This window comes from Lissotriton vulgaris, chromosome 10, assembly GCF_964263255.1.
Source record: "Lissotriton vulgaris chromosome 10, aLisVul1.2, whole genome shotgun sequence".
Lineage (NCBI taxonomy): Eukaryota > Metazoa > Chordata > Amphibia > Caudata > Salamandridae > Lissotriton > Lissotriton vulgaris.
Window position 1 is genome coordinate 192,868,745 of NC_141698.1, and position 26,536 is coordinate 192,895,280.

General features: G+C 42.7%; 1 protein-coding gene across 1 annotated transcript in view; it reads left to right on the forward strand.

The window, feature by feature from the left end:
• The window catches only part of SYT17 (synaptotagmin 17), a 616,952-nt gene extending 593,101 nt beyond the window's left edge, over window positions 1-23,851 (forward strand). The window contains exon 8 of the mRNA XM_086939743.1: window positions 21,188-23,851. Coding sequence (XP_086795869.1) covers window positions 21,188-21,384 — 197 coding nt within the window. The 3' untranslated portion in view covers window positions 21,385-23,851. The remainder of the gene's footprint in view (window positions 1-21,187) is intronic.
• Window positions 23,852-26,536: the final 2,685 nt, after the last annotated feature.

The window sequence follows — 26,536 nt, forward strand, 5'->3', positions numbered from 1 at the left end:
CGTTGCCCCACTGCCATAAATCAGCAAATGAAAGAAAAAAAGAAAATTATAAAACGTTACATTATTATCATTTTATTTTGTCCTCCTGCTGCGGCAGATTGCGTGAGGGGGTGGGGCTGAAGAGCAGGGGAGGAGTAGTAGAACACTCCTAAGTGCGCAATGACCAAACAAGTCATGTGCCCTTTCCCAGTTCTCCATGCAGGCTGCATTACATGCCACCCCTCCAGCCCCTGGCTGAGCGCTTTGTCACAGCGCTCAGCCCAATCGCAAAGCTGCATTGCAGCATTGTGATTGGCTGCTGGGAGCATGGGAGCCCTGGTGCTTCCTGCTTCTTCCAGGAAGAGGACGCAGGAGAGGCAGCGGCGGCTGGCCAGCCGCCTTTCCGGGAGGTAAGTGCTTTTTTAAAAAAAACAATCCCTCCCCTTCCCCTCAACCCCGCCCCACTGCTTCTTCCAGGCAGCAGCTGCAACTGGAGTACTGGTCATCAGTTAGGATCCAGAAATTAAGCCACCAAAATCGGTCTTTAAGTTACTGGTGGGGCCTCTAAGTGAAGGTAGACTGGGGAATGATGGATGATATCTTGTTGGAGAATCTCCACTACAGTGAAATTACATCAGCAGCTGGGAGCAGCGTCAGATTGATAGGGGCGATGGTTTTGTGCACTGCTGACGTGTTCAGTTTGCCTCACATAGATGCCACACCCGCCACACATCACAGAGGTCTAAGGAGGTCATCCAGAACTCCACTACATAATTTGGAGCCACTTCTTTGGTATGCCGCTGAGCCAGCTGTGGAATCATCCTCAGGATGATGAACCACATAAATATCACCTTGGGGGGGGGGGGGGTGCGTTGGATCTCAGGAACTGGACAATGGCAATTGTCCAAAGCTGGTAAATACACCAACTTCTCAAAAGGGGGGGGGGGTCCAAGGGATATAGAGTTTAAAGACCCACACCTGGTTTTATCCCCAGCTCCAAATAGTTATACACCATAAGAAACACAGGGGGTCTATTAGCTAACTATTAGAGCTATGCTATCACTACGGAGTCACCTAGATCTCAACGTGTGTGCAAAAGAATAAGGACAAAGTAAGAAAACAAGTGGATACAAAGGTGAAAAAGAGATCAATACATAATAGACTATTCATCAGTGGCTGACCAGTCCAAAAGAGTGATGTAGGGTTTCCATCAAAAAAGACTTTTGTGATCAGTCATATCATCTGGCCAAACCCTAGAGTGTGAACGGCTAATCCCCTGATCAATGGGACTGAACCACACAGTGTTGATATCTTAGGATTTGGTCCACCAGTACTGATGAAACATCCGCAATGACTGATCTATTGATGGTTTTGAAAAAGGTGCAACAAAACAGAAAATGTGACTTAAAATAGGATGGAATGTCCTCCTTTACGCAACTTTATTCAATGGACAAGACATGCCTCCTAATTAAAAACAGAACAGTGCAAGATGACAGTAACAAATATCTGTCTGTAAAGGGGCCAACATGTTTCTGCCTATTGGGTGTCTAATCCCAGGGCATTCATCAGGGCCTCTGTTCTTATACTCGTTGCGCTCTTACAAGTGAAAAAAGTTCACCTCCACCATAAGAAGAAATGGGAAAACTGAAAAGAGATGGTTCACTACGGTACAACCTGTAATAACCATATGTTGTCACCCTCCGACTCACTCGTACTCTAGTGAATCCCCGACTGATGGGTGAAGCTACCTCACCTCGCCTGGACACTGCTCAGGTATAGGAGGCACCGCACTAACCGTCGGTACCTCAAGCTGTCATCTGAGGCTTGGGGGAGGCCAAAGCTCCCTGGAAGATTGAGGTGGAATATAAACACTGAGGAGATTATAGTGGGATCCCTCCAGTACCAAAAATCTGTCATGCAGGTCAGTGTGTATTTTGTTGTGAATCATAGGAAAGAATCTGTATAAAAGTATGGCCACCATCCCTGTACCGCTGGAGAAACCTGAATGGATCATCTGTCATACACAAAACAATATAAGAAGGGGCCCTGAGTGCCCACCAAGTTTGGAGAGACAAACCGTCTCTTAGCATATCGGAGTGCAGCTGCCCTTTTGATAAGGACCAGTAGACCATTTATATTCCAGGAGAATATGGAAAAGTTCATCATGTGGTCTGTAGTTGAAATGTGTCACGGATATGAATAGGGCACTGATTACAAGGCTGGGTCGAAGAGGGCTGCATAGTCCATCAGAAGGAAATGCCTGTTGTGGGACTTCCAAGGTTGGAAACTCATGTGAGGGTCCAGGTACCGATACCTGCACACAAAACAAATTGGAACACCTCCACCCTACTCCCCCCACCCCATACTTCCCCCCTGGAAGCATCTGTTGCCTATGAACCACCCGACAACCCTTCATACTGTGCAGTACTTGGTAGACTCGATTGAGGACCTCTTATCAGCTCAGGGTAAAAAATTGCTCCTGCGCCACCTGACCCAGGTCTGTAAGTTGGGGAATCCACTTGGTTGTGTCGAGTCAAATGGGGCACAGTGCCAGGGTGGTAAACTATTGCTTGTCCACCAGAATATCCATTGGGTCTCTCACAGCTGTGTCAGTCTGTGATCACCTCGAATGGACCATTTGAAAACCTGAGTAAGGGATTCTGCAACCTGGTCACCTGCAGCATTTTGATCTTGGTCCCAGAGGATTCTGTGGATCCCCATGCCAGGCCACGCGGATGGTTTAACCCCCTTCCTCCTTTAGCGTCAGAGGTAGGTGGTGCCCGATCGAGGGGCCCTCCCCTGAGTCTCTCCCACCTCTCTCCATCCTCTCAGGTAAGTTTCCTCTGTTTTATTGCCCAGTGTGGCTGACTTCAGCTGGGCCTGTTGCCTCATCGGACCGGGGGGAGGGTAGCATAATGTTAGGATAAATTACGTTCTGCAGTCTTTACAGCGCTCACCTTTAGAACTTCTTACATGGTGAACAACCTTTACAACAAAACTTTTACAACGCACTACCATTACAACGCAGGCATTACAACGCAAACCATTACAACGCATTGCGCTGGGGGGCGCTCTAGGATAGGGAATAAGTTTAATTTTCTATCCAACACCTTCCCTAGTGTCCACGGGGACTGGAGTTGGAATAGAAAATTAAACTTTTCACTATCCAGCACCCCAAAGCGCTATGCGTTGTAAAGGTTTGCGATGTAAAAATCGCGTTGTAAAGGCATGTGTGGTAAAAGTATGGTTTGTAACGTCATACATCCTTCTTACATTGATGCCTGCTTGGCCACGACCTCCTCAAGAATACAAATTTAACACAACAGATCCTACTATATTATCTGCATATTACTAATCTACTGCCTATTTATCTCTAACCTTTGTTCTGGAGTAGCGTGCTACTCACCCCAATGTGCTTAAATGCCTCAACAGGGGTAGTAAGTGCTAAATAAATACAATTTACAAATACAATTGTACAAATTTGAGTTGGGGAATGCCGGCAACGATGTTAGCTGAGTTTCCTTCTGTGATTTCTGTGATTTCCTGGATATTCATGTCTATTTGCATATTGCTGTTGTGATATGGTAATATAATTTAATTTATATAGCTCTTACTATCCCTGATGAGGCACTGATAGGCTTATTAAAACGTTCTATAACCATAGTTTTCTTTAGGTGTTCACGTTTTTATTCTGAACAATCTGCCATCTCCTCATATGTTCTTTGTTATTTTAATTAGAGCTAAATCCCTTTCTTTTTTTGTATGCGCTCCTTTATATTATATGTATTTTTTTATTATTGAGATTCACTTGTTTTTTTAAGCATACTGCTTGCAATTCCTGTGCACTTTCTCTAAAGTAAAGTTGGGAGCTCCTTAATCTGACCACCCAACTTTCACACACATATATGTAAATGTCATGAGAAGTGTGCAGCTCGTTTTCCTTCTTACCTCGCTTGCATTTCATATCAAATAATTTCGTAAATGCGCATGTTTTTACCAGAAGCGACCGGGGAAGGTGGGGTCGTGCGGGAAGTGTCACGTGGGGGGGAATACAATATTAAAAAAATATAAACATACCTTTTGTTGCCGTGGTCGGCCGCCTCCAGCGATGCGTTCACCTCCTCTCCTCTTCCTGGGTCCCAGCAGCCCCTGGGATCCAGACTCCAATCCAATCCCTGTACTGCAGAGCAGGTCAGGATTGGTCTGAGCAGGCAGGGAAGACGCCCTGCTCAGACCAGGGAGTCTGTGGGGTTTCTCCATCCCGGATGCTCAATGCAGCTCGGCTGAAGATAACCTAACAGCGCATGTGTGCTTTGGTCCGCCAGAAACAGCCCGCCAAAATACATATGCGCACTTGGGGAGTGGAGTGAACGTAGCACTTCTACTCCCAACCTCCCATGCCTAAGCCCTGCCCCCCTCCTAACACCACTGTCAAAGTGGGAAAATGTAAAAATAAAATGATGCAAGAGCATTGTTTTATTTGAACTTCGCTGGGTCTGAGCCAGGCAGTGGAGCAACACTCCTCTGCCATTGCGGAGGAGCCGCCAGTGGTTTTTACCAATTATATCCCCTTCACGTGCTACACTCCAAAACCCAGGGTGGTTATCAAGTATGTATGTAATGAGAGCATACTTTGTATTTGCTTGCATCATTTGACTCAACAGTTCTTGCAGTATCTAAATCTGGGATTTTGCAAATTACCATATTTATCTGGATGTCAGAAGCAGGAAATTAATTACTGTGGCTTAACATAAGAAATATGTTCATGTTTCGTTTGCACATAACAGGGGCATCATTTATGACTAGTTTGAGTGCATTGCTATTTTAATTGAGTAAATATTTGTGTATTTAATATTGCACTGATTTATAACTACATCGACAAGCTTCATATGACATTTTCAATGTTTCTAGAAAGGAATCATTTTAAAGCATGTCCTTTGAGAATGGATGGTCGCTGAGTCGAAAATGTCCCGATTACTTGCGAGTGATCTTTGTTAGTCTTTGTCCCAGTCATTACTTATGAGGTGAATCCAATCCAGGGAAAGGGATCTCCACCAACATGCTGCAAGTGCCAGCTCTGCCCTCCTGGCACTTGGAGCTATAAAAAAGCTGGCATTGCCAGTATCCTCTTGACATACAAAGCCCAGATAAGCCTTGGCCGCCAGTCAGTACTAGAGCAATAATGACTGATTGATTGAGATTTGCTGAGCACAATTATAGTAAACTGACTTCTTGGGGCTAGAGAACTTTCCTCAGGGAAGAAGCAGTGAGAATTGCTGACTTCAAAAGTAAAGAAAGACAAATATAGGACCAAACCAAGACTAGCAAACCAAGTCGTTTTTTAAAGCCTTTCTGGAGATATCATGGCTTTCGATGCCTCTTAGAACCTCATTTCAGATGTTTGATCCAAGACGCCTCAAGGCACGCAACCGCAGTATTGAAGGTGGAGTCGGCTTCCAGAAGAGAGAGACCTTACGGGACGTAACATAAGAAATGGTCAAATAGACTGGGGTCCTATCCCTTAAAATGGTTGTGCATTAGGCAGGGGACCTATAAAAGGACTTACTGCTTGATGGACAGCCAGTGCAGGCCTTTGCGGTCCCCAGTGACAATAATAAGGGGATTATTTACAAGCTCCTTGCACCGCCACTACGTCACTTTTTTCTCACTAAAAGTGACTCACCTGCGGCGCAAGGGGCTTGTGAATAAGCCCCTAACTGTGTAACAGCCTGGTAAAATAATCTGACCTGGAGAGCACACAGGAAGACACATTGGCATACCTTTGATATAGCGTCTCACCAGTAAGAAACAAATGTTTATGTGACATTGGTCAATTCTTGTTGGAACCACCCAGGAATGACCCTCTTCTGCCTTCCCCTATCCCTACCATTCTCTGCTTCTAAGACAACACGATTAGGTAAGGTAAGGGAGGAGACCCATACAGTAGCCGAGAAGCCTAGGCGGGTGTGTCGGTGTGCAAACGCAAACATAAAATTCCTTCTTGAGCACTGACACTGGACTAGGGCCGGTGTAGTCCCCATTGGACATTGGTGCTCCCAACTGGAGCCATCTCTCTTAGTGGGTGAGATGACAAAAGTACTGAAGGCAAAAACAAAGCATTTCTGGTAAAGAATGACAGACAAGAAACTTCTTTATAAGATTTAAATGCTGACATGCACAAGCAGGTCCATGAAACTTAATTCAATAGACGTAAGATTCAATAGGATGTACATCAAACCACAGTAAAATTCTAGTTAATGTCTAGCATAGATACACCTTCATGGAATGGGGAAGGGTCCCCTCCCAACCTAGAGAAATCACACCCTTCTGTAGGGCTTTAGACAAAGGCTTCATACATTTACTACATTAGTACATGGTTCACATGCTCACAACCATAAGTGTTGTATAGCATTTTAGGACTCTAGTGTAAGTTTCCCGATGCATGCCCTTATATAGGTATAAATCACCTTGTCCTTATATAGACATAGAAATCATAACCATATTTAGACATAGCCCATGCAGTACAAATACAGGCATGGATACTTCCACTAGTTCCGAAAAGCCACAACGATTTCTTGGAAAACTCGGCTTCAGCAGTTAGGGACTTACCCTTGCTTGAATATTGACTTGTCCAAGAACTCATGGAGTTTTCAAAGAACTGCGACTCTTTCATGACGTTATTATGTCCACCTTTACGTCAAACTCGGCACCTTCAAGGTATAAATATGCCCACACTTGCCCTAGCAAAGACACTGTGGTTTGGAGCAGTTCGACTATCTGCTTGCCCAACGCATCTCGCTACAGCAAGTGCCGAAGCAAGCTGACCCTCCAGCTGATGCACTGAGAGGGACGCTGTCTTTTCTCTTACCGAGAAATCCAGCTTCAGTGTTTCCAAGCTCCCCTCGCGGGGTGTTGGGAAATCGAGTCCGGAGACAAAGAGATATCAGACCTCCTTCATTCTAAACCAAGGTACGGAGCTGTTTAGACCCTAAGAGAAATCTTGGATAGATTCTTGGCAAAAGAATACTAAACTTATGCTACACCACACTTACTCCTCACCTCGTACTAGACTTAGGTTAGGTACATCGGGTTAGGCGTATTTTAGAAGCACCAGTTGAGTACTTTTAGTCTTTATTTATTTATGTATGTATTTTATGGCTTAGAAACCATACCATGTTTTTACAGTATTTTTTTTATAATACTCTTCTTGCTGTATGCATTATACTTTACAGCCAGTATTGCGATTGTAGCAGTTCATTTCTTCTGTATGAGAAAAAAGACTGTTCAATAAATACATTTATTGAAAACGCCCGTCTCTCTATTTCTCTGCACCTCTGGTGAAACGAAGCATGCACGAATGACTGAGTGAAATATCTATCTATTGTTTCTACGACTCTGAAGATACGTTTTATCTTGGGGAAACAAAGTTGTCATGTTTATGCGGTTGTCAGAAACGAATCCCTTCTTGTTTATTCAAGAAAGTTTCTAGTGACCTCTGAGCTAGCTGGCACTCACAAATAAGTCTAATATATTCGATAGAGACCTAGTCGGCCTAAGTCCTATGTCACATCTATTGGATATATTATTCCAATGCGCAGAGCCTATTGGGAATATAGAAACTACACTACAATAGAAATAAGTAAAAGAGCAAAAATTGGTAATGAAATGCATTTGATGACTTTCTCACTAATCTAATACAGGAAGTTTTAGTGTTCACAGCATCTGCTCTCGGTACATGAAAGGTTACATAGTATGTGATTCAGGCTGGGGCGGTTGCTCTGTCCTTGAGAAGGTACACTCTGCTTAGGTAGTCACAGGAAATCATTTCTCGCGGCCGCTGCAGGTAAGAGCGGTGGAGCCTACTGGGGGGATTTTGAGAGACAACCACAAAGGAAAATTAAATAAATAATTAATTTTCCCTCGTGATCGTCTCTCGAAATCCCCCCCAGCTGGCCCCACCGCCCCAGAACTCTTACCTGAAGCGGCTGACTTCGTAGCTTGTGAAAAGTATTCAAGTCTGTATTATGACACAGAATAAAACATCAGCTAGAGTCACATGTTAATCTGCAACATCACAGTAAAATGGTGGACCAAGCCTAAAACGTTCTTACTTTAGTTAAACGCCAACATTCTTATACACCAAGCATCACATGGCAACACATCTGCTCCCACAGTAGCGAGAGGACAAAGTGTGAGGGAACAAAGAGAGAGCAGCAAGGGTAGGAGCAGAATCATGGATGGTATACAGCAAGAGTTGGAGGTAGGAGGGAAAAGGAAAGAGGGGTACAGTCAGAATCTCTTGAGAGAGGAGAAGAGGAGTATAGGAAAGCACTATATAGCAGGAAGGTCATAGGCAGGTGAAATGTAAGGGGTGGAATGTGGGTACAAAATGAAATGAGTAGAATCAAGCAATAAGGAACAGTGGGCCTGTGATGGCTGTAGGAAAGTGCTAGGAGGATCCCTCTGGGGAGGAAAGGTGGCAAGAGTCTTTAAAGGGAGTCTGGTATACAGGCAGTCATAGACAATGTACTAAAGTGGATGCAGGAAGGTCACCCACTGCTTCAAAGGTTGCAGAGAACCATTACACGCCTAAAAATATGCGTAGGTCTGTTTTCTCTACCACATAGGAAACATATTGGAACCAAAAATATAAAATGGCAAGTGTGCAAAAAATCCATAATGTGATTCACTGGTGCTCATTGTATCATCTTTTCTGAATGATGAATAACTTTGCTCTATATTTTATACACTGATTCCAGTACTGTAAGGAATCCAGTGAGGCATCATGGGAGATCGTCCTTCCACCAGGGTACTCCAGGAGGGTGCAAGAACAGGAATGACACTTAATTCTTAACAAGTGCTCTCAGATTCTTTGTTTGCTCAATGTGTTCTTTACCTAGCAGCAGTGGCATTGCATAAAATGTTGAGACCTACACACAGTGCCTGACTGGGAACCAAAACCGGCCCTGGCAAAGTGCTCGGCCGGCCCCCTGGGGGTGCGACTGAGCTCTTTGCCAGGGCCGGTTTTCAGCCGATTTTGTTACAGGGCCAATTTTGCAGCTATGCTGCAAAAACAGCCAAGTAACAAAAACGGCCCACCCTTGCGGCGCACCGGGGGATTTCCCCGTTCCCGCAAAGGCCAGTCCGGGCCTGCCGACACAAAATGTAATTAGGGACTCAGAGAATTCTTTCTCCACACATATCCATAGGCTTTATAGGCGTATTAATTAATTGGGCTCCCTAGAGGGTGGGGTCCCAATGGCCCACAGGGGTCTGCGTTACACTAATGCCTAGCAATCTAATATTGCCTATAGTGGCTCTTCGACTGATCCGGAGCTCTCCCCCCCCCCCCCCCGCCCCGAGCGCATGGAGACCCTCATGGATGAGTTGCAGTGCTATACAAACCCCTGATTGATAGATAGTTTTACACAAATACAAAATACATAATTACCGAATATAACCTAACATAATAATAATAATTTAAATGGCTCATGGTGAATAGCAAAGAGGTAGGTCTCTAGGAGCAGAGACCAAGAACAAATTTTGCAGTGACACATACCTTCCTGTAAGAAATTGGGCTTCTGGTTGGCAGAGGTAGGCACCCTGTCCAAGCAGGAACCACAATCCTAGTCAGGGTAAGTCAGATACACACCCTAAATTAACCTGTGCTCGCCCCCTGGTAGCTTGGCACAGGGCAGTCAGGCTTAACTTAGTGGCAATGTGTAAAGTGTTTGTGCAACACTTCAAAAAGTAAAACATTGAAAACACCACACACAAATAAGCCTCAGTCCTTAAGCTTAAGCTCATCTGCCAACTTTTTTCCCTCCATCCTCAGATTGACTAGTTCCAATTTAGTTTACTCCTCTTTCCTGTCCTCCAGCTCCTGTGGGGACAGCCCTCAGGCAGACACACTTGTCCCTGCTCTATCCTGAGTATCAGAGGCATCCATGTCATCTGCTGGGGAAAATTGGGACTCTCCTTGGACCCCCAGATCCTGGTCTCGGTCCTCCCTCGCCTCATCCTCAGACTGTGCTTCCTCCTCCTCATTGTTGTCTCCCTCATCATCTGGAGATCCAGTTTGGTAGCCTATTTGTCTGCTTTCAGCCCATTCAGTTTGCAGAGTATCAGCAGCGCAGCCCTTCTGAGGGTGTCAAAGTTGCAGACATCCATATTCATGTTACAAAAAGGAGTTTAGGGCACTTAAATTTAGAAAAGGGGGAGAAAGACAATAAAAAACGAAGGAAGAATTGCATTTTTGTAAAAGGCTTTTAGATGTGGCTCGGTAGTGCACTTCAAGTCACTGCATGGAGCTGCACAAACACAAGTCCTATCCTCATCACTGATCAACAATGTTGGAAATTGGGCTTCTGGTTGGCAGAGGCATGCAACCTGTCCAAGCAGCAACCACAATCCTAGTCAGGGTAAGTTAGATACGCACCCTAAAATATCCTGTGCTCACCCCCTTGGTAGCTTGGTACAGAGCAGTCTGGCTTAATTTAGGAGGCTATGTGTTAAATATTTATGCAACATTTCAAATAGCAAAACAGTGGAAACACATCAGAAAAAGATGCCACACCTAGATAGAAACAAAGAACTTAATTTAATGAGCAAAACAAGACCAAAATGGAAAAAATATAATAAGTAGAACTGGAGTTATGAATTTTTATAGAAAAAGCATAAAGCACGCACCAGGACTATCTTGTCACACTAGACCGGGTCAAAGTCAAATGTTCAGGCCGACTGTGATGGAGCGCGGGTCGGATACATGGATAAGCCTTGGCCTGCTGAAAACAGTATACCTTGGTTCGGGGTTGTGTCGAGGACGAGATGTGATGAGCAGTCAGAAGAGATGCATCAGCTTTGATCCTTAGGATGTAGCCGATGCATCGGTTCTGAGCCATGCAAGTTGGAGTAGCGTTTTTATCAAACCCCTCTGACATATGTGGTGCATCGTCGTCGAGCTGCAAAGCTGGCAATGCAATGTTTTCAATCCTGGCAGCAGCAGTGATGCGTTGCGTGAAGGGAAATGCACCAGTTCCGAGCTGTACAATGACGGCAATGCATGGGTTTTATTAGTTGTAGCACCCTACACCCATTTTCAAAGGTCCAGGACTGGATTGGCACCACTTGACAGGGCATGACTTGTAGCAGGCAAAGTCCTGAAGATGATGCAGGTAAATGATTTTTTGATGTCCCTCAGACTCAGAACAGTAGGCAAGCAGGCAAGCCCTTGGAGTCCCTCTGGATTTAAGTGGTGTAGGTCCAGTCCTTCACACCCAGACCAGAAGGGCCGCAGGCAAGTCAGCACAGCAGAAAATCACTTTCTCCTGAGCAGCAACCCAGCAGAGTGGCAATCTTTCATCAGCACAGCAGTCCTTCCTGGCGGAGTATCCACAGGTTCAGGAGTGTACTGAAGTGGTAGGGTCAGAAGTCCAGTTTTCATAGCCAATGGTGCCTTTTTTAAGTGGGGGAGGCTTCAAAGAGGGGCTTTTAAAGTGTACAGAGGTACTCTCATTCTGCCATGCTCCAGGCTCACTACAGGGGGTTAAGCAGTCCTTTCTGTGGAGGCAGGACATAGCCTATTCAAGTGCCTGTCAACCAATTAAGTGTGGGGCTATGTCCAGCTCCTCCCTCTCACCCTGCCCAGGATGGCACATCAGGATGTGGATGGCCCATCACTCACACCTAAGCTACCTTTCTGTGTGGCTGTCTAGAGGTAATGCACACATCTCAACTGTCACCCATCCAGAGGTGTATTTAAGACAGACAGCAGGCACACAGGGCTATGTGCAGAAAAAAGCCAACTTTCTAAAAGTAAACACAAGGCGATGATGGACGGAGTGCTGAAACTTTTCAGACACTCACCCCTAGTCACAGATTTGGGTTGAATCTATCATCGTTCTTTAGTTCACTTCGCTGGCCTGGCAGGTCGGGCTGGACTGTTCCCCTGGGGAACAGGGTCAAGACTGATTAGCATATGGCTGGGTGGATCCTGGAATGGCATGGGGAGCAAAAGGGTGATGGATTAAAGACCTGATCTCTGTACTGGGGTGAATGTTTGACATTGTTCAACATTCTGTTCATCAGCTGTTCTTTTTGCATTTGTCACCCCGAGAGAGGCGGGTTTGTCCAGACGTGGCTCCCGTGCTCTCCATGCCACTGGAGTTAAACTAGCCTGACTGGTGAGGGGTGAAACCCCCGAAACTGGCCTAAGATGCTTATTTTCCTGTTGAGGGAGAACCTGGCCTGGTAGTTCGGGCTGGACTGTTCCCATGGGAAACAGGGTCAACCCTGATTTGCATATGGCTGGGTTCAAACTGGAATGGCATAGGGAGCAAAAAAATGATAGACTTAGGCCCAGGTCTCTGTACTGGGGTGAATGTTTGACATTGTTCAACATTCTGGCCATCAATTGTTCTTTTTGCAACTTTCTAAACGTGGCTTTTTTTAAAATAATAATGATAAATTCAACTTCACAATTAAAGAGGATTTATCATTACAATTTCATAGGTACTAAAATACGACAGCTCTGCCTCCTTCCAATTGGGAATTACACTTATTAGGTGTAACAACGAATCCCCAATGTTAACCTATGGAAGGGATAGGCCTTGCAGTAGTGAAAAACACATTTGGGAGTTTTTCACTACCAGGACATGTAAAACTTAAAAGTATATTCCTACCTTTTAATTACATGGCACCCTGCCCTATGGGCTACCTAGGACCTAACTTGGGGTATCGTTTGTGTAATAAAAGGGGTGTTTAAGGCTTGGCAAGGGGGTTTAAATGTCTAGTCACCATGGCAGTCTAAACTGTCCACACGGGCTCTGCAGTGGCAGGCCTGAGACATCTTTTAAAGGGAAACTTAATTTGGTGGAGTAATCAGTACTGCAGGCCCACTAGTAGCATTTCATTTACAGGCCCTGGGCACATGTGGATGAGTTATTGTTACCATGTTTTAAGCAGACAGCACATGCACTTTAGTACTGGTCAGAAGTAATAAGGTGCCCAGAGTCCAAAAGCCAATAAAAATGAATTCAGCAAAAAGGGGAGGAGTAAGGCAAAACATTTGGGGGTGACCCCGCAGAAAGCACCATTTCCATCATTCGCCCATACATTTTCTCTTTAATCTATAGTAGTGTTACATTTGCCAAAGAAATTGCTCACTTTCTTTTAGAATCTGGAATCCCAAATCTACATTATCAGATATGTTTATTCATGGATTTTTATTACGATTTTCTAGGGATTCAAAAATATTCTCTCAATTAGTATGTCAATTAGCATGTCCTTGAAATTTGCGCTCCCCATAGATTTACAGATGTGCAGCTTGACACCACATGAAGCTGATTTTCCACAATGCAAATTCTGACTGTTTAGTATTAAGCTTAATATACATTTCCATTGTATTTTATTCAATTTTCCACTGGGGAAATATTGTCTCCTACACCCCCCATCGAATTTGGGGTGATCACTTACTCTTTGCACCTGAAAAAAAACATGTTGTGAGCACCTACAACTACCCCTGCTGTTGTAACATTCTAAGTGCTTGTGGGGCGGGAAAACTTCCTGCAAACAATATGTGAGTTTAAAAAAGCTTCGACTATGGGCAGTTGTCAAAATCCTTTGCAGGATTTAGGCTACAATATGACCCTTTAAGGGGTGGCCACAGGGCTTGATCGCAAATGAACATAGAGGAGTCCAGCTCAAATAAACGGCCTCAAGCATGGGCTTTTTGCAAGAGAGCAGGGGCTCCCCAAGTGGCAAAATACACTTAGCCTGGCACTCCCAAAATCCTTTCACCTGTACTGATGTGTACATGCCTTCTGTGTACTATCTATATAGTTACGTTTTTGCCTCCCCTTTGGCTGTAATAAGGCAAGTGGGAAAGTGTGACAACTGGGGAGATGCTTATAAGCGACTGTTACTGATTCTGCGAGAAAAAAAAACAATTTTAGGAGAAGAGATCCACATATCCACATTTGATTTAAAGTCTGAAGCAGAAATCTCAAAATGTTAGGCTCTTTAGGTGGTCGCAGGCCTACAGAGATTTGAATAATTGCACTGCACAAGGAGAGCAAATAGAACAACATATAATACATTCTGGCTGGGCGCCGGGTTGCACACATCCCATTCTGTACTAAAACATGGCTTTGTGGTGCTTCATTCCTTCCTAGTAATACTAGTTTTGTGGTTGTCACTTAACCCGTACGCCTGATGAGGGCAGCAAAGCTCCTATGTAAATGTTGTACTCATTAGTTTAATATGCTGTAGTCATTTTAAAGGAGCCCTTTCGGTTCACTGTAAAATGCCCTGTTTCTTAGCACATGCTGAACTTTAGAAGATCACCCTTTTACTGCAAACGTTCTGTTCTATAGGACAACTTTGATAATGATTCCGGTTAAGGTACATGTAGATTATGTAAAAGCAGTGGTACCTTTTTTAAACCACTTTATTAAGCATTTTGTAGAAAAACATGGCACATTTCAGCAAGAGTACGAGTATCAGATGAGACATTGGCCTGGGAGTTGTTCGTACAGGCACATTTCAGAAGATAACGTAGTTGAGGAAGATCACCCTCTCTCAGATGGGCACAGCAGCCATCTTACCACTCCCACCCCTCAGACCACAATAAACTTAAGTTGGATCACAAATCCCATTATAAAACGTATTCAAATGTAGGTGATATCAAGGTGGATAACTCTTCTGTTCTGCATATATATGTTATATATATGAGATAAAGTACCCCCTGCTGGTTATTATAAGCATATTTCAACTCAACTCACCGAGGAGTTCTCTGACCATATAGAGGATTGAGGCCAAAGGTAAAGTTCCTTTTTAAGGTCATGGAACTCAAAGGTGACTTGCAATATCCTTATATTGTATGATAGGCGGTACCTTATTCCGTGGGTCACAACAAAACCCTTCCCACAAACGACTTATATCCTTAGTGTAGTGCTCTTTCATATAAAAGAGATACCATGTTTGTAAACAAAAAGAATAACATTCGAATCTCACAATTAACCCGTTCCCAGCATCGAACATTCAGCGCCCAGTGCTGAACGTTCGGAGAACGAATGCTGGCCCGTCGGCCAACGGTCGTGCGCAGCACTGGGGAGGTAGCGCTCGTGATGACTGTTGGCCGACGGCAGCAATTAAAGGGTTAAACACAACAAACAGAAGTTAGATATTTGTAGCAAAATATTTAAAAGAAGCAGTTAAGTACAAGCCAGAGTTTTAAAAAAAGTTGTAGCTAAGAATGCCTAGAAACATGCATTCAGAATTGATCTTTCATACATTTACCTAAAGCGTGGAAAAACAGGTTGCCATAAATATCTCCTTTCTGCTTATTACTGTTTGTCTGGAAAAGCAGATCAGAAGAAGGAATGCCAGGTTTCTTGTTTTTGTGCTGCAGCTTTAAATATGCTCTTTGGCCAGCTTTTCCCCCTTCGTTGCTAGCTCTGGCAGCAGGCACTGTGATGTTCGAACTCAGCTGTAATAATGTATTAGAGTTGAGCAGCTACATCATTTTTTTCAATTACAGGTGTGTAGGTGTGTTACAAGTCACATGTAACAGGGAAATTAAAGACAAGTTTTTACACAGAGATTGCAGGATCCCAGAGCCACAAAAATATGTGTGCAATTCATACATAATTACATAAAATGTTTGTAAATTTCCATACATTGTGGATTCACCAATATCCTCTTGTGTGTACGTAGTAATCTTTGAAAATCATACATTTCATGTCTAGCCCTCCTCCCAAATGCTTCCTCCTGAGAATAGCTGTCGAGGGTATTTGCGAATGTAACTGTCTTTCTTTTATTGTGTTGCTGGAAATGATGTCCCAGGCATAGAAACTCCTTCCTGTATTTCCCAAAAAACATGGGAGTGTGCTTCTCCATCCTGAAAAGAAGCTTTACTCCTAAGCTTATATAAGCAGATTTACATATGTTTCCATGTAATGGAAATGGCTGTAAATAGTTCAGGATTTGTGGGAGTTTCAACTAGCACTTTGTAAAACCAACCATCACTCACTAATTTTGTCCATGTCACACCCTTGCTCCCTAACCATCGAACGCGGAAATTAAGCACATTTTGGTGCTTTCGTGATTTGATTTTGCAGTCTGAATAGTCCATGAAATGTCCAAGTAATAATTTGAAAGGGCTAAGTCATTCCAGGCCATTTCTACACTCCACAGGAGGGGTTTGGCTATTTGTGGTGCAGCAAGTGCAGAAGCACCAGGGCCTGGGGTTTTAACCCAGATATAGCAGTCTTTCCATAGCCCACCAGGGGCCGTATTACAGAAAGTGCTACAGGCATTCATGATGCTGATGTGGCCTGTTCTTTAACCCCTTCACTGCAGCGGCTATTCCGCCGCAGTGCTAAGAGAGAGGCGGGGCCGCGCGGCGGTCCCGTGCTCGTGACGGAACCGCTCTGTCACGGCACGCGGGTGAGCTGTGCTTGTGACGGAACGGTTCCGTCACGGCCCCGCCCGCGCTTCAGAACGTCAGCGCAGGCGAGGAATTCGCACCGCGCAGGCGAGGCAAGTGGGCCGTGACGGAACTGTTCCGTCACCAGCACAGCCCACCTGAGGCTTGTGACGGAACGGTTCCGTCACGAGCATGGGAGGGGTTAATATTGATAGAGCTGGCACACAGGTAGTGCCAGAGCTAACTCAAAAGGGAATTGGCCCATGCAAATGAGGGAATCACTTCACCTCTGCGCCGTATTATGGGCACTGGGGCAAAGAAGCTGTCAGAAGTGGCACTAAAAGTGCGCCACAACATGGTGTTGTTTCCCAGTCTTGCATATCATTTTGTGTTTGTAATGAAAGGCTCTAGTATATCTTCTGCATAGATTGCATCCATAATTCAAATACTATAGGGTCTGAGTTAGGAGAGCTTCACCTCTTGCTGTTTTCTGTCGTGCACAAGAAAAAGGCTGTATAAATTGAATGAATACAAGCAGTGTGTAATTTTTTTTTTTTTTTAAATGACGATCGGGGTATCACAAACTGCTTTTGTGCTAGCACCCTGCAATCAAGAATTATGCTAACATCCCAAAAAAGTAACGTGTTATTACACAAAATGCAGATCCAGCATTTTGTACTAATCTTTAGGACAAAATTAAAACGTGCGTCAATTTTGAACACAGGAACGCATTTGACCTAAAAAACAAAATAAAAAAGCACAAAATTTCACATGACGCAAGCAACAGTCAAGTGTATTCCATATGTTAGCGTTGTTCCCACAATATGATTTTTACTCAGTCATGCTACTAGGCGTAATGGCATATTCTCAGCCATTCTGCATAACAATCGCAATGTAAAATGCCAGAAAGTATGTGTATTATTCCTGTGTAAATTAAATTTTAATTTGCCCAGGCCTAATAAATACCAGCCGCAAAAAAAAATGAGTGAGCAAAGTGCTGCATCTTCTTCATTTGTGTTCTGGTCTAAACTTAAAGGCAGTCACTCCAAGAATGAATACATGAAAATATGTTGTGCTCAGTTAATGCTTAGGGTTCTCAAATGATTTATGTGTATTTTAATGTGTTATGTGGACCTTTTAAGCTTAAGAATTCCAAATTGTATATAAAATGTTTTTTGTTTTACTTGTTTCAACGTACTAATACAATCAAAATGGTGATATTTCTTTTTACTTCAATATTTAAATAACTTTATGTTGTAATACAGTATGTATGAATATATATATATATATATATATATATATATATATATATATATATATATATATATATATATATATATATATAACACATAAAAATTATGATTTATGTTAATGGCACACAATCCTAATATTTCCCTCATTTCTGAGGCACCAGACAAGGTTGCCCTCTATCCCGTCTCCTTTTTCGGTCTCATGCCTACCGTTGCAGTGCGCAGCACTGCTCGCGCAGTGCGAGACCTCTTGTAACGGTTCTGAAAGCTCACCACATGCTCGTGCGTGTGGTTTTGCTTTCGCCGGCTGCCATTGGCTTTAGCGTGTTTTAAAAAAAAATAAGGCACGCAATTGGGCAAAGGCGGGCGCATGTCCCGCCTTTGCTCCGCCCAGTCCCATCGGTGTATTACGCGCGTGTTCGCCTCGCTGCCGCACTCCCTCGTTGGCTCATGATCTCACGTTACCAGATATAATCCAAGATTGGGCTGTGTTTCTGAAACCTTTTTGTCGGCATTAAAACTAATCTCTTGGTTACAAGGTAAGACTCGCACCTATAGAATAAAGACTGTGGTTTGACCTGGATGCCTAGAGATTTTCATTAAATAAGCTACATATTGCATAAAACAATATACTGATGTGATACACGCGCACTTGCCAAACAATTGTGGAGCTAGACGCCAAACTGAAAAGGTGCCTCACAGGCCCTGATTCGACGACATTAGAGAAGGTTTCTGTGGCGGCCCGGGCACTTTAAGAAGCTTGTACCTAGCTTATAAGTAGAAGTTGATAATAAAAGAAGGTTGCAACGTTCATTGAATGAGTTACCATTACTAACATTTCCCGGGCATAAATATATCTGAACTCTGGACGATAACACATTAGCCTTTATTCCTTCGCTCTTGCACTACAGAAAAGAGCTGGAAACTCTCTCTTTAAAGCACTCCTTATCCAATCACTTTCCTCCTCTGGCATGCTTCAAAAAGCTCCCAGTGTCCCTTTACACCCTTCCAACTCTAAAACCTCTTGCTGTGGTACCAGAATGTGCTTGACAGTAGATATATCGGATGAAATAAATATTATGCCCTACATAACGTCCTCAATAATATCAAATCACAAGCATTTGCAATTCAATAGGTCTCGCAATATGCAAGAGTTCGAGCTATTGGCACTGTAAATGAAAATGCCTTTAATTTATCTTTTTTGTAAACCTGCAAGCGGTGCGTAAACATGCACTTTGTTCTTATAGTCCTTGCTTACGAGAAGCAAGACTGGCAGTTAAGAGGCGCAGTTACTGCCAGCCTTGATTCTCGTAAGCAATGACTATAAGTACAAAGTGTGTGTCTACGCACCACTTGTGGATTTTCAAAACACATAAATAAAAGGCAGTGTAATTTACAATGCCAATCGATCAAACTCTTGCAAATGCGAGACCTATTGCATTGCAAATGTTTGTTATTCTTACTTTGAACCTTTCCTAGAGAACATTCGTAGATCACTGGCTTTCTCTGGATTCAAATATAAGCAATTGGAAGTTAACTTCACTGCATATGCAGATCATGTGTTACTATATGTGTCTAACCCACTATATACGCTTCCTGCTTTTTTCCAATTATTAAATGAATATTCCCTGGTATCTGGATATAAACTCAAATTCAATATAGAGAAATCAGAGGTACTTTCATTACATAAGTATTGTCTCCCTAATATGTTTAAGGATACTGGTTTCACCTGGACTTTAAACCCATCCAATGTTTAGGTATTCTATACTCTAAGATCATTAAATAAACCATTCAAATACATTTAGAGCAAGTAAAGTTAAACATTTCCAATATGTTGCTTCCTTCGTCTCCTCTTTTCTTATCTTGGTGGGGGAGATTAGCTACGATTAAAATGATGATGTTACCCATAATTAATTTTTATTTGTCCATGCTTCCTGTAAAACTCCCTCTTACATTTTTCAAGTCAGTTAATAGTCTAGTTTTATCTTTTTTATGGAACAAACGTAAATCGTGAATGTCTTAATTAAAGCTTCAACAAGCTAGGAATAATAGAGGGGTCAATTTTCCCGTGATCAGCTGATACCACTCAACTTTTTCTCCAAATTAAATTTGGACCTCTCTTTCAGTTCCATCTCATGACGAATGTACAGTCTTGGGCCAACTGAAACAAGCTTGTATTGCCCCTTTTTCACTTATGGAGATGGCCTACATATCCCAAGCTCCTAGGACTGTCCTTTCAACCCTACTTATACACTCTCTCTCAGTTTCACACCTTTACTCTTTAAGTCTAATTCTCTACTAGAGAGTTTTTTACAAACTCCCATATGGTACAATAAGCACAATAAATAAAGTATCTGGGCCTCTATTGGAAGGAATGGATAGATAAAGGAATATGTATGAATAGGATATGAATAAGAATAGACCTGAATCAAAAATTGAATTACGTTGGGCACTGGACTTTAATCAAGAATTTTCTCAATGCACTTGGGAAACAATTTGGGCTAAGATACACACTACACACTGCTTTCAAATCTGCTGTCACTACCCAAACTCTATTTAATTTCTGTAATAGACTATATTACACTCCCTCTCACTTACATCAGTTTCATCTAATCAACGACTCCAAATGTTGGTCTTGTGCCCAAGAAAACTGCAAGTTTTTGCATATGTGTTTTAATTGTCCACGAGTTTGGAGTTTTTGTTTGTTAATATGGGATAAGCTTAATACCATTTTGTCCACAGATAACACTTTTAACACCATTCATCTGTTTTTGAGTAGTGCGTCCCCCTCTATGGCATTCTTGTAAGACAATTGGTAAATGTATTGATCTGACTATAGTTCTGGCTTTGCAAATTATCACCTCCAATTGGAAAGACACTTCAAAAATCACTTTTATTGCCTGGTGGAATTTACTATGTCACCATCACAGGTTAGACAGAGCCCATGCTACTACATTACCCTTAATGATTAAAAGAGATCTTTTCTGGCTTCCACTAACGACATACCTATCCAGAACTGTTGCCCCTGCTAGACCTGTGTGCACCCCTTTGGAACTCCCATGAGTAGCCATTATCTTGTTAGGTTATTCTGGTAATAACAGATGATTGTTAACTATGTTATTTTAACCTTGTTCTTAATATTCTTCTTTTTCCCTTCTATCTTTCTTCTCTCTTTTTCTTCTTTCATCTCCATTCTTAAATTTATTTTTAGAACTTGCTACAGTTTTATATTAGTATTGTTCTTTCGACTGTAGGCAATATGTTTCCTCGCGCTATTTATTCTTAGTAGTTAATCCTTTTTTGATAGAATACTTCACTGTTTTATATATTATGCTTACATAATGCTTGAGAAGATGTATGCCATTTTACTCTGTATCGTTTTACAAATTCATTCAATACAGCATCTCTAACAAAAAATAAGTTATAAAAAGTATATGCATTTGCAAGTCTCATAAGCTAACATGTTAAAGTTTGGGTAATGTAAAAAAGAACAGTCTTGTTTAACACAAGGTTATTTTGTGTTTTCTTCCAGCATACGGTCACAACATGAAAAGCAGCAATGACTTTATTGGAAGAATTGTGATTGGTCAGTACTCTTCCGGGTCTCCAGAATCAAGCCACTGGCGCCGCATGCTGAACTCCCACCGCACCGCGGTGGAGCAGTGGCACAGTCTGCGATCGCGAGCCGAGTGTGACCGCGTCTCTCCAGCGTCCCTCGAGGTGACGTGAAAATGGCCCAATGGCCACCAACAAGCCAAGTCCCACCATGAAGTGACTGGAAGACATGTTTGCAGCTTTGGTACAGTTAACGAGAAGGCATAATTTCTAATGCCTATGTGCCTCGGTGAACATAATTCAAACCATGTATTACATGTTTGTGCCAGATTCGTAGGGAATGTTTTGTGGCTGCTTTGAGGTGGTCAACAGAACATTCTAGCAATCTTCATTGGCTGCTCCATCCGTTTGAAAGTGTTTAATGCCACGTCTGTGGAAACCAGAGTCCTGTTTTCTGTGTTGTAACCAACAGAATAATTAACCCCCTTGACTGTAATTTAACTCTTAACACTTAATTAAATAAGAGCGTTTGTATTTATAGTGTAGCTTTCTGTAGCCCGGTGGAGGTGCACGGATCTAGAATGCGGACCACATACATTGGACACAAAAATAATTGAAAATACAATGTGATGAACATATTTTGAAAATTAGATTTGTTGTTGCACTAGTTAATTATAAGCAACTAAATTGTTGTTACTGTTCGTGCGTGGGTGTATGTGTGGGTGATCTTTATGAGCACATAAGCATGATTTGCATCTGTTAAGTTCTTTCTTGTTTGAAGCTATTAGTGTGCAAACAGCGCAGTCAGCTTCTCATATGAACATGGCATCAACCTGGACACTGTTAATATGGAACCGGTGCCAACGAGGAACATCTCAGCTATACAGGGAATGTGTAAAAAAATATCAAATAAGTGTGTCCAATAAAAGTAATTGTATAATGAGGCATATATATGTATGAAAGTGAAAACGAGCACACACATATTTATCAGCCACTCATAAACACGCACACACACGTACACTAAACATCAACCACACTCGTGTGCGTACACACACACACATTCACATTCTGTATGTGGGAGTAAATTCATCCCATTACCATTCCACTCCTCCAGCAGTGGCAGTAGGGCGTCAGTTCACAGTGATCACAGGTGCATATATCCCATATGTCTACATGTAAATGTAATTTATGTGCCAACGAACAGTGTTAAGTATAAGATGTATTTCACTGCTCAGCAAGAGAAGGGGGCAATGACTGAACTGGCAAAGTTTACGGGCTCCTCTATGGAAGAGAAAGCATTACAGCTAGATGTTTACAGCTAGATTTATTTCAAAATTGACGAATAATAAAGTAATCTACCAGGGTGCATTCTAATACACCTACAATATTTCATCATGTACCACAATGGCAACAACATACCATTGTTCTAGTTTTTGCTATACTGGTGGATGTGAGTTTTGATTACAATATCCATAGTAAGAGAGGGTTAGTTCTTGCTGAGAGCCAGTAATGGCTTTTTAGAAGGCTCGGTACTATCGTTGCCAATTAAGCTGTGCTAAACCACCTTCATTTGCATATTGTAACTTGTGCATTATCTTTTTTTCCTAGGCCCCACAGATAATCTCAAGGTCACAGAACCCTCAACATTCTGGTTGCCCGTGACTAATGTTAGCCCACAGCGCACTTACAATTCTTTTCTCCTAGCTGTCCCTGCTCAGCAACAAATAAAACAAGAATTGGCAAAGCCAAAAGGTCTGTGTTGGTTGCCGCCTTTTGTCATTTTCAAAGCTTGGGTATTTTTTTTTTAATGGCTTTTGCAAAGTGCAATTGTTGGAGAAGCTACCAGGCCACTAGTCACTCCCCCCCAAAAATTGGCTAAAAACAGACATTTTTGTTGGTCTAAAAAATCACCAATTGCCAAAGTAGTTGATGGCACTAAAGGAAACTAATTTGTTTGTGGATTAGGGCAGAATTATATCTCTCACAGTGAAGTTAGCCATTGGCTGAAGTGGGTTGACCCACTGCCCTATGCTTTGTGCTGTAATGTGCAGAAGAAAAATGTGAATGACACAAAAGACCAATGAATGGAGAGGGCAGAAAAAAGTATATTGCATATATAATTCCACTACAATAATTATGCCTTGGTTACCGCCAGACTTAAAGATACCTTTTGCTCAAGGTTATCACTAGTTAGTGCTTTCAATGAAGCCATGCTTGCTCTTAAGCCGTTTAAGCTCCCGCGCTCATGCTTCGAATGGTCCTTAACATACCATCCTTATCAGCTCTTCTTAAATTGGATTTCTTGATAAACGTCTCAGATGTGCCCATTTTCCAGGAATTCAGTCTGCAGCAAGGAGAGGAAAAGTAACATGCACCAATGCTATCCGTGTTTGTGAGATGCATAGACACCATCTTCAAAACCAGCTGCTTCAATACTAGTGCTTGCGGACTTTGGCTGTTGGTGTCTTTAGGGTATATGTTTAATGTGTTAAAGAGCGGTAGAATTCAACAAATCAGATAATCCTAATAGTAAGTGCCTATTTGTATTGTTCGTTGCTTACGTGCAATTACTCCACGCATATTGTCTAGTATGATTATGACTGTATATTTATTGAAAATAAAGATATATTTATTTGTGTCAATTTTTTGAAAAATTATATAAAAATAGAAATACATTGATCTGGTAGTCTTTCATACATGTTTAACGTATTAACATTTAATTATAAGTATACTATGCATATTTAATGTCCAAGGTCCTTTTTTTATCTGTATGCATTAGGCTTGTTGGCCAGGTCGGATTGGTCTTTAAATCCACCGGGCATTTCCCCGGTAAGGGGAGGGGAGTCCTTGGAGACCGGATTCCAAAGCTCAGGACAGCTGCTGGTGCTTCTGTCTCTTTCCTCAGCTCGACGAGGTTAACTGTATCAGGCACAGGGAGCTTCCAGAGAGAGGGAGAAGGATTGGGGGGGGATAGAGGGTAAGCGATCAGGGACACAGAGGAGAGAGAGAGAGATAGATGGGTGGGTGGAAAGAGAAAGAGCAAGGAGAGGAATGGAATGGTGATGCTTTTTATTGGGGCTCAGTAATGGTTCCCCAGTCTGGCCCTGTTGTTGGCATCCTTGCTATGCCACAGTGCTAAAAACCGGAGAGGCAGTAGCGGCTGGCAGGGAATGTCAGTGGAGGGCGGGCGGTGGCTGGGGGAGAGAGAAAATAAAAGAAATGGTTAAAAAATGACACGTATTTTTCACCAGCGCTTCCTCTCCTCCAACTTGCTCAGCTTTCGTCTTGCTGCAGTTCTGGCAGCAGGAAGCACCCGGCTCCTGGGCTCTCCTGAGCCAATCACAACATTGCAATGTAGCGTTGTGATTGGTCTGAGTGCCATGGTTCGGTGCCATAGTTCGGTGCTCAGACAGGGACAGGGAAGCTTTGCATGTTCCTCACCAGGCTGTGCAATGCAGCCTGGTGGGGAACATGCAAAGTGTGCATGACTGTTTGGTCGGCCCAAAAGGGCTAAAAACTCATGTGCACTTAAAGACTGCAAACCCCTCCTCCCCGGAGAGGATATATTAATTGTGAGGGTGTTTCACAACTGGTTCTGAAAGTAGACTGGGTGGGATATTAAACTAAAGTTGGGTGGGATGTTAAACTAAAGTAGGTTGGCAGGTCTCAGAGCCCTGATTAGGACACAGAGAAACGTTCTCCTCTTCTAGCAAAGGAAATCTGAATTTGTAAGGCCTTAGCAATCTTTGGAGGGGCAGGGCCTCATGCAGATAACTACCTAAGAGGTACTTCATCCTCCCTCCCTTCCCCAAATACCCAGAGCCAAAATAAATGGGCGTAGAGACGGGGCCGATGTCCTGGGGTGTTTTAACACCCTTTAATGGAAATTGGCTGTTCCGCAACTCAGATGAAAAACTGCAAACCCACTCTGAGCAGAGGTTCCTAGCTCCTCTTACCTGTCACTGTGTTATATCAGCTTCTCAACAGGTAAATGTTTGAAGGAAGCCGACATTGTGTGTGGCATCATGTGAGTTGTCAGGGTAGATGTTACAGAAACTTTGCACTTGTTCAAAAAACTGGACACGTCCCTTTGCAAATTTTTACTGCTTGTGTATTAGTGAATGAAACAAGCATTATTTGCATTTGGGTTAAGGATGTCACAAACCGTTTTCATATAATTTTATCTACCTTTACATCAGTGCTTAATTTGAGCTAGTGGTTTCTGCTGCTCAGCACCGGCACTTAATCATCAACACTGGCCATTTTCATTAGCGCCAGTTAAGGACACATTCATTTATGGTAGGCACCAGGAGACTAAGTGATGTGCCCAGAATGTTCAGCCAACTCCGAGACTCGCACCTGGTTCCCAAGCGTCGAAGTTGGCAGATCTGCCCATTACGCCATATTCTCTTTCTGCTTTCATGGTTTATAATTGGTTTTGTTTTAGGCTTTGCTAACAGGAGAAATGGGCTATGCAAGCTGCCTCCTGATGAGAGCCCCGGCACTAATATGTTTTGCAAATTAACCACTGCTTTACATTACAAGAAGTTAGTTTTATTTTGAATTAATAAATATAAATACAATGCAAAATTTGTCTGCTATTTTAAAAGATTCATGCATGGATTAGGATTTATCTTCTCAATCAGTTTCCTTAATGTTTGCCACTATGCAAAAGTCTGCTTACCTTTTTCCTATTACACAAGCTGGAAGAATGATGCAATGCCCTTGCCCTGTTTCTGTGCACCAAATGCAATGCTTTGTGATATAGCACCAGTAAGTCAGGTATAAGATCCTAAAAGTGATCCTAGTAGTGGCAGGAAGTCAGTGCACTAGTCTCACGATGATAGACCTTGTAAACAAGGAGGTCCATATAAATCGCGTCTGCACAGTTCAATATCTTTATTATTATTATTATACCTTCTACAACAGCCCTGACGACTTCTCCTGGGATTTATTGGAGTGACATCAAGGCTGTCCTCATTGGAGACATCACTCCCAAGAAAGGAGCTTTGATTAATAGGTTAATAGTATGTCTTATGAGTTAATAATAAATGTCATTTGATTTGCTAACTTGTAAGTGCACAGACACCAAAGGCTTCATGGCGGGAAAAAAAACCTTTTAGTTGCAACTGATAGTTATAGATGACTTATTATATCACGGTACAGCAGAGAATCAGCAGAGCTGCATACATTAGTCCCACCGGCCTTTGAGCTGCTTAGGCACATACATTCCTTAGCTAATACAAGGCACATGTGTAAATGTCTCTGGGGGCATATTTACTGTGAAGTTCTGAAAAGCAGGGCTGCACAATATTTATTAGAGAGC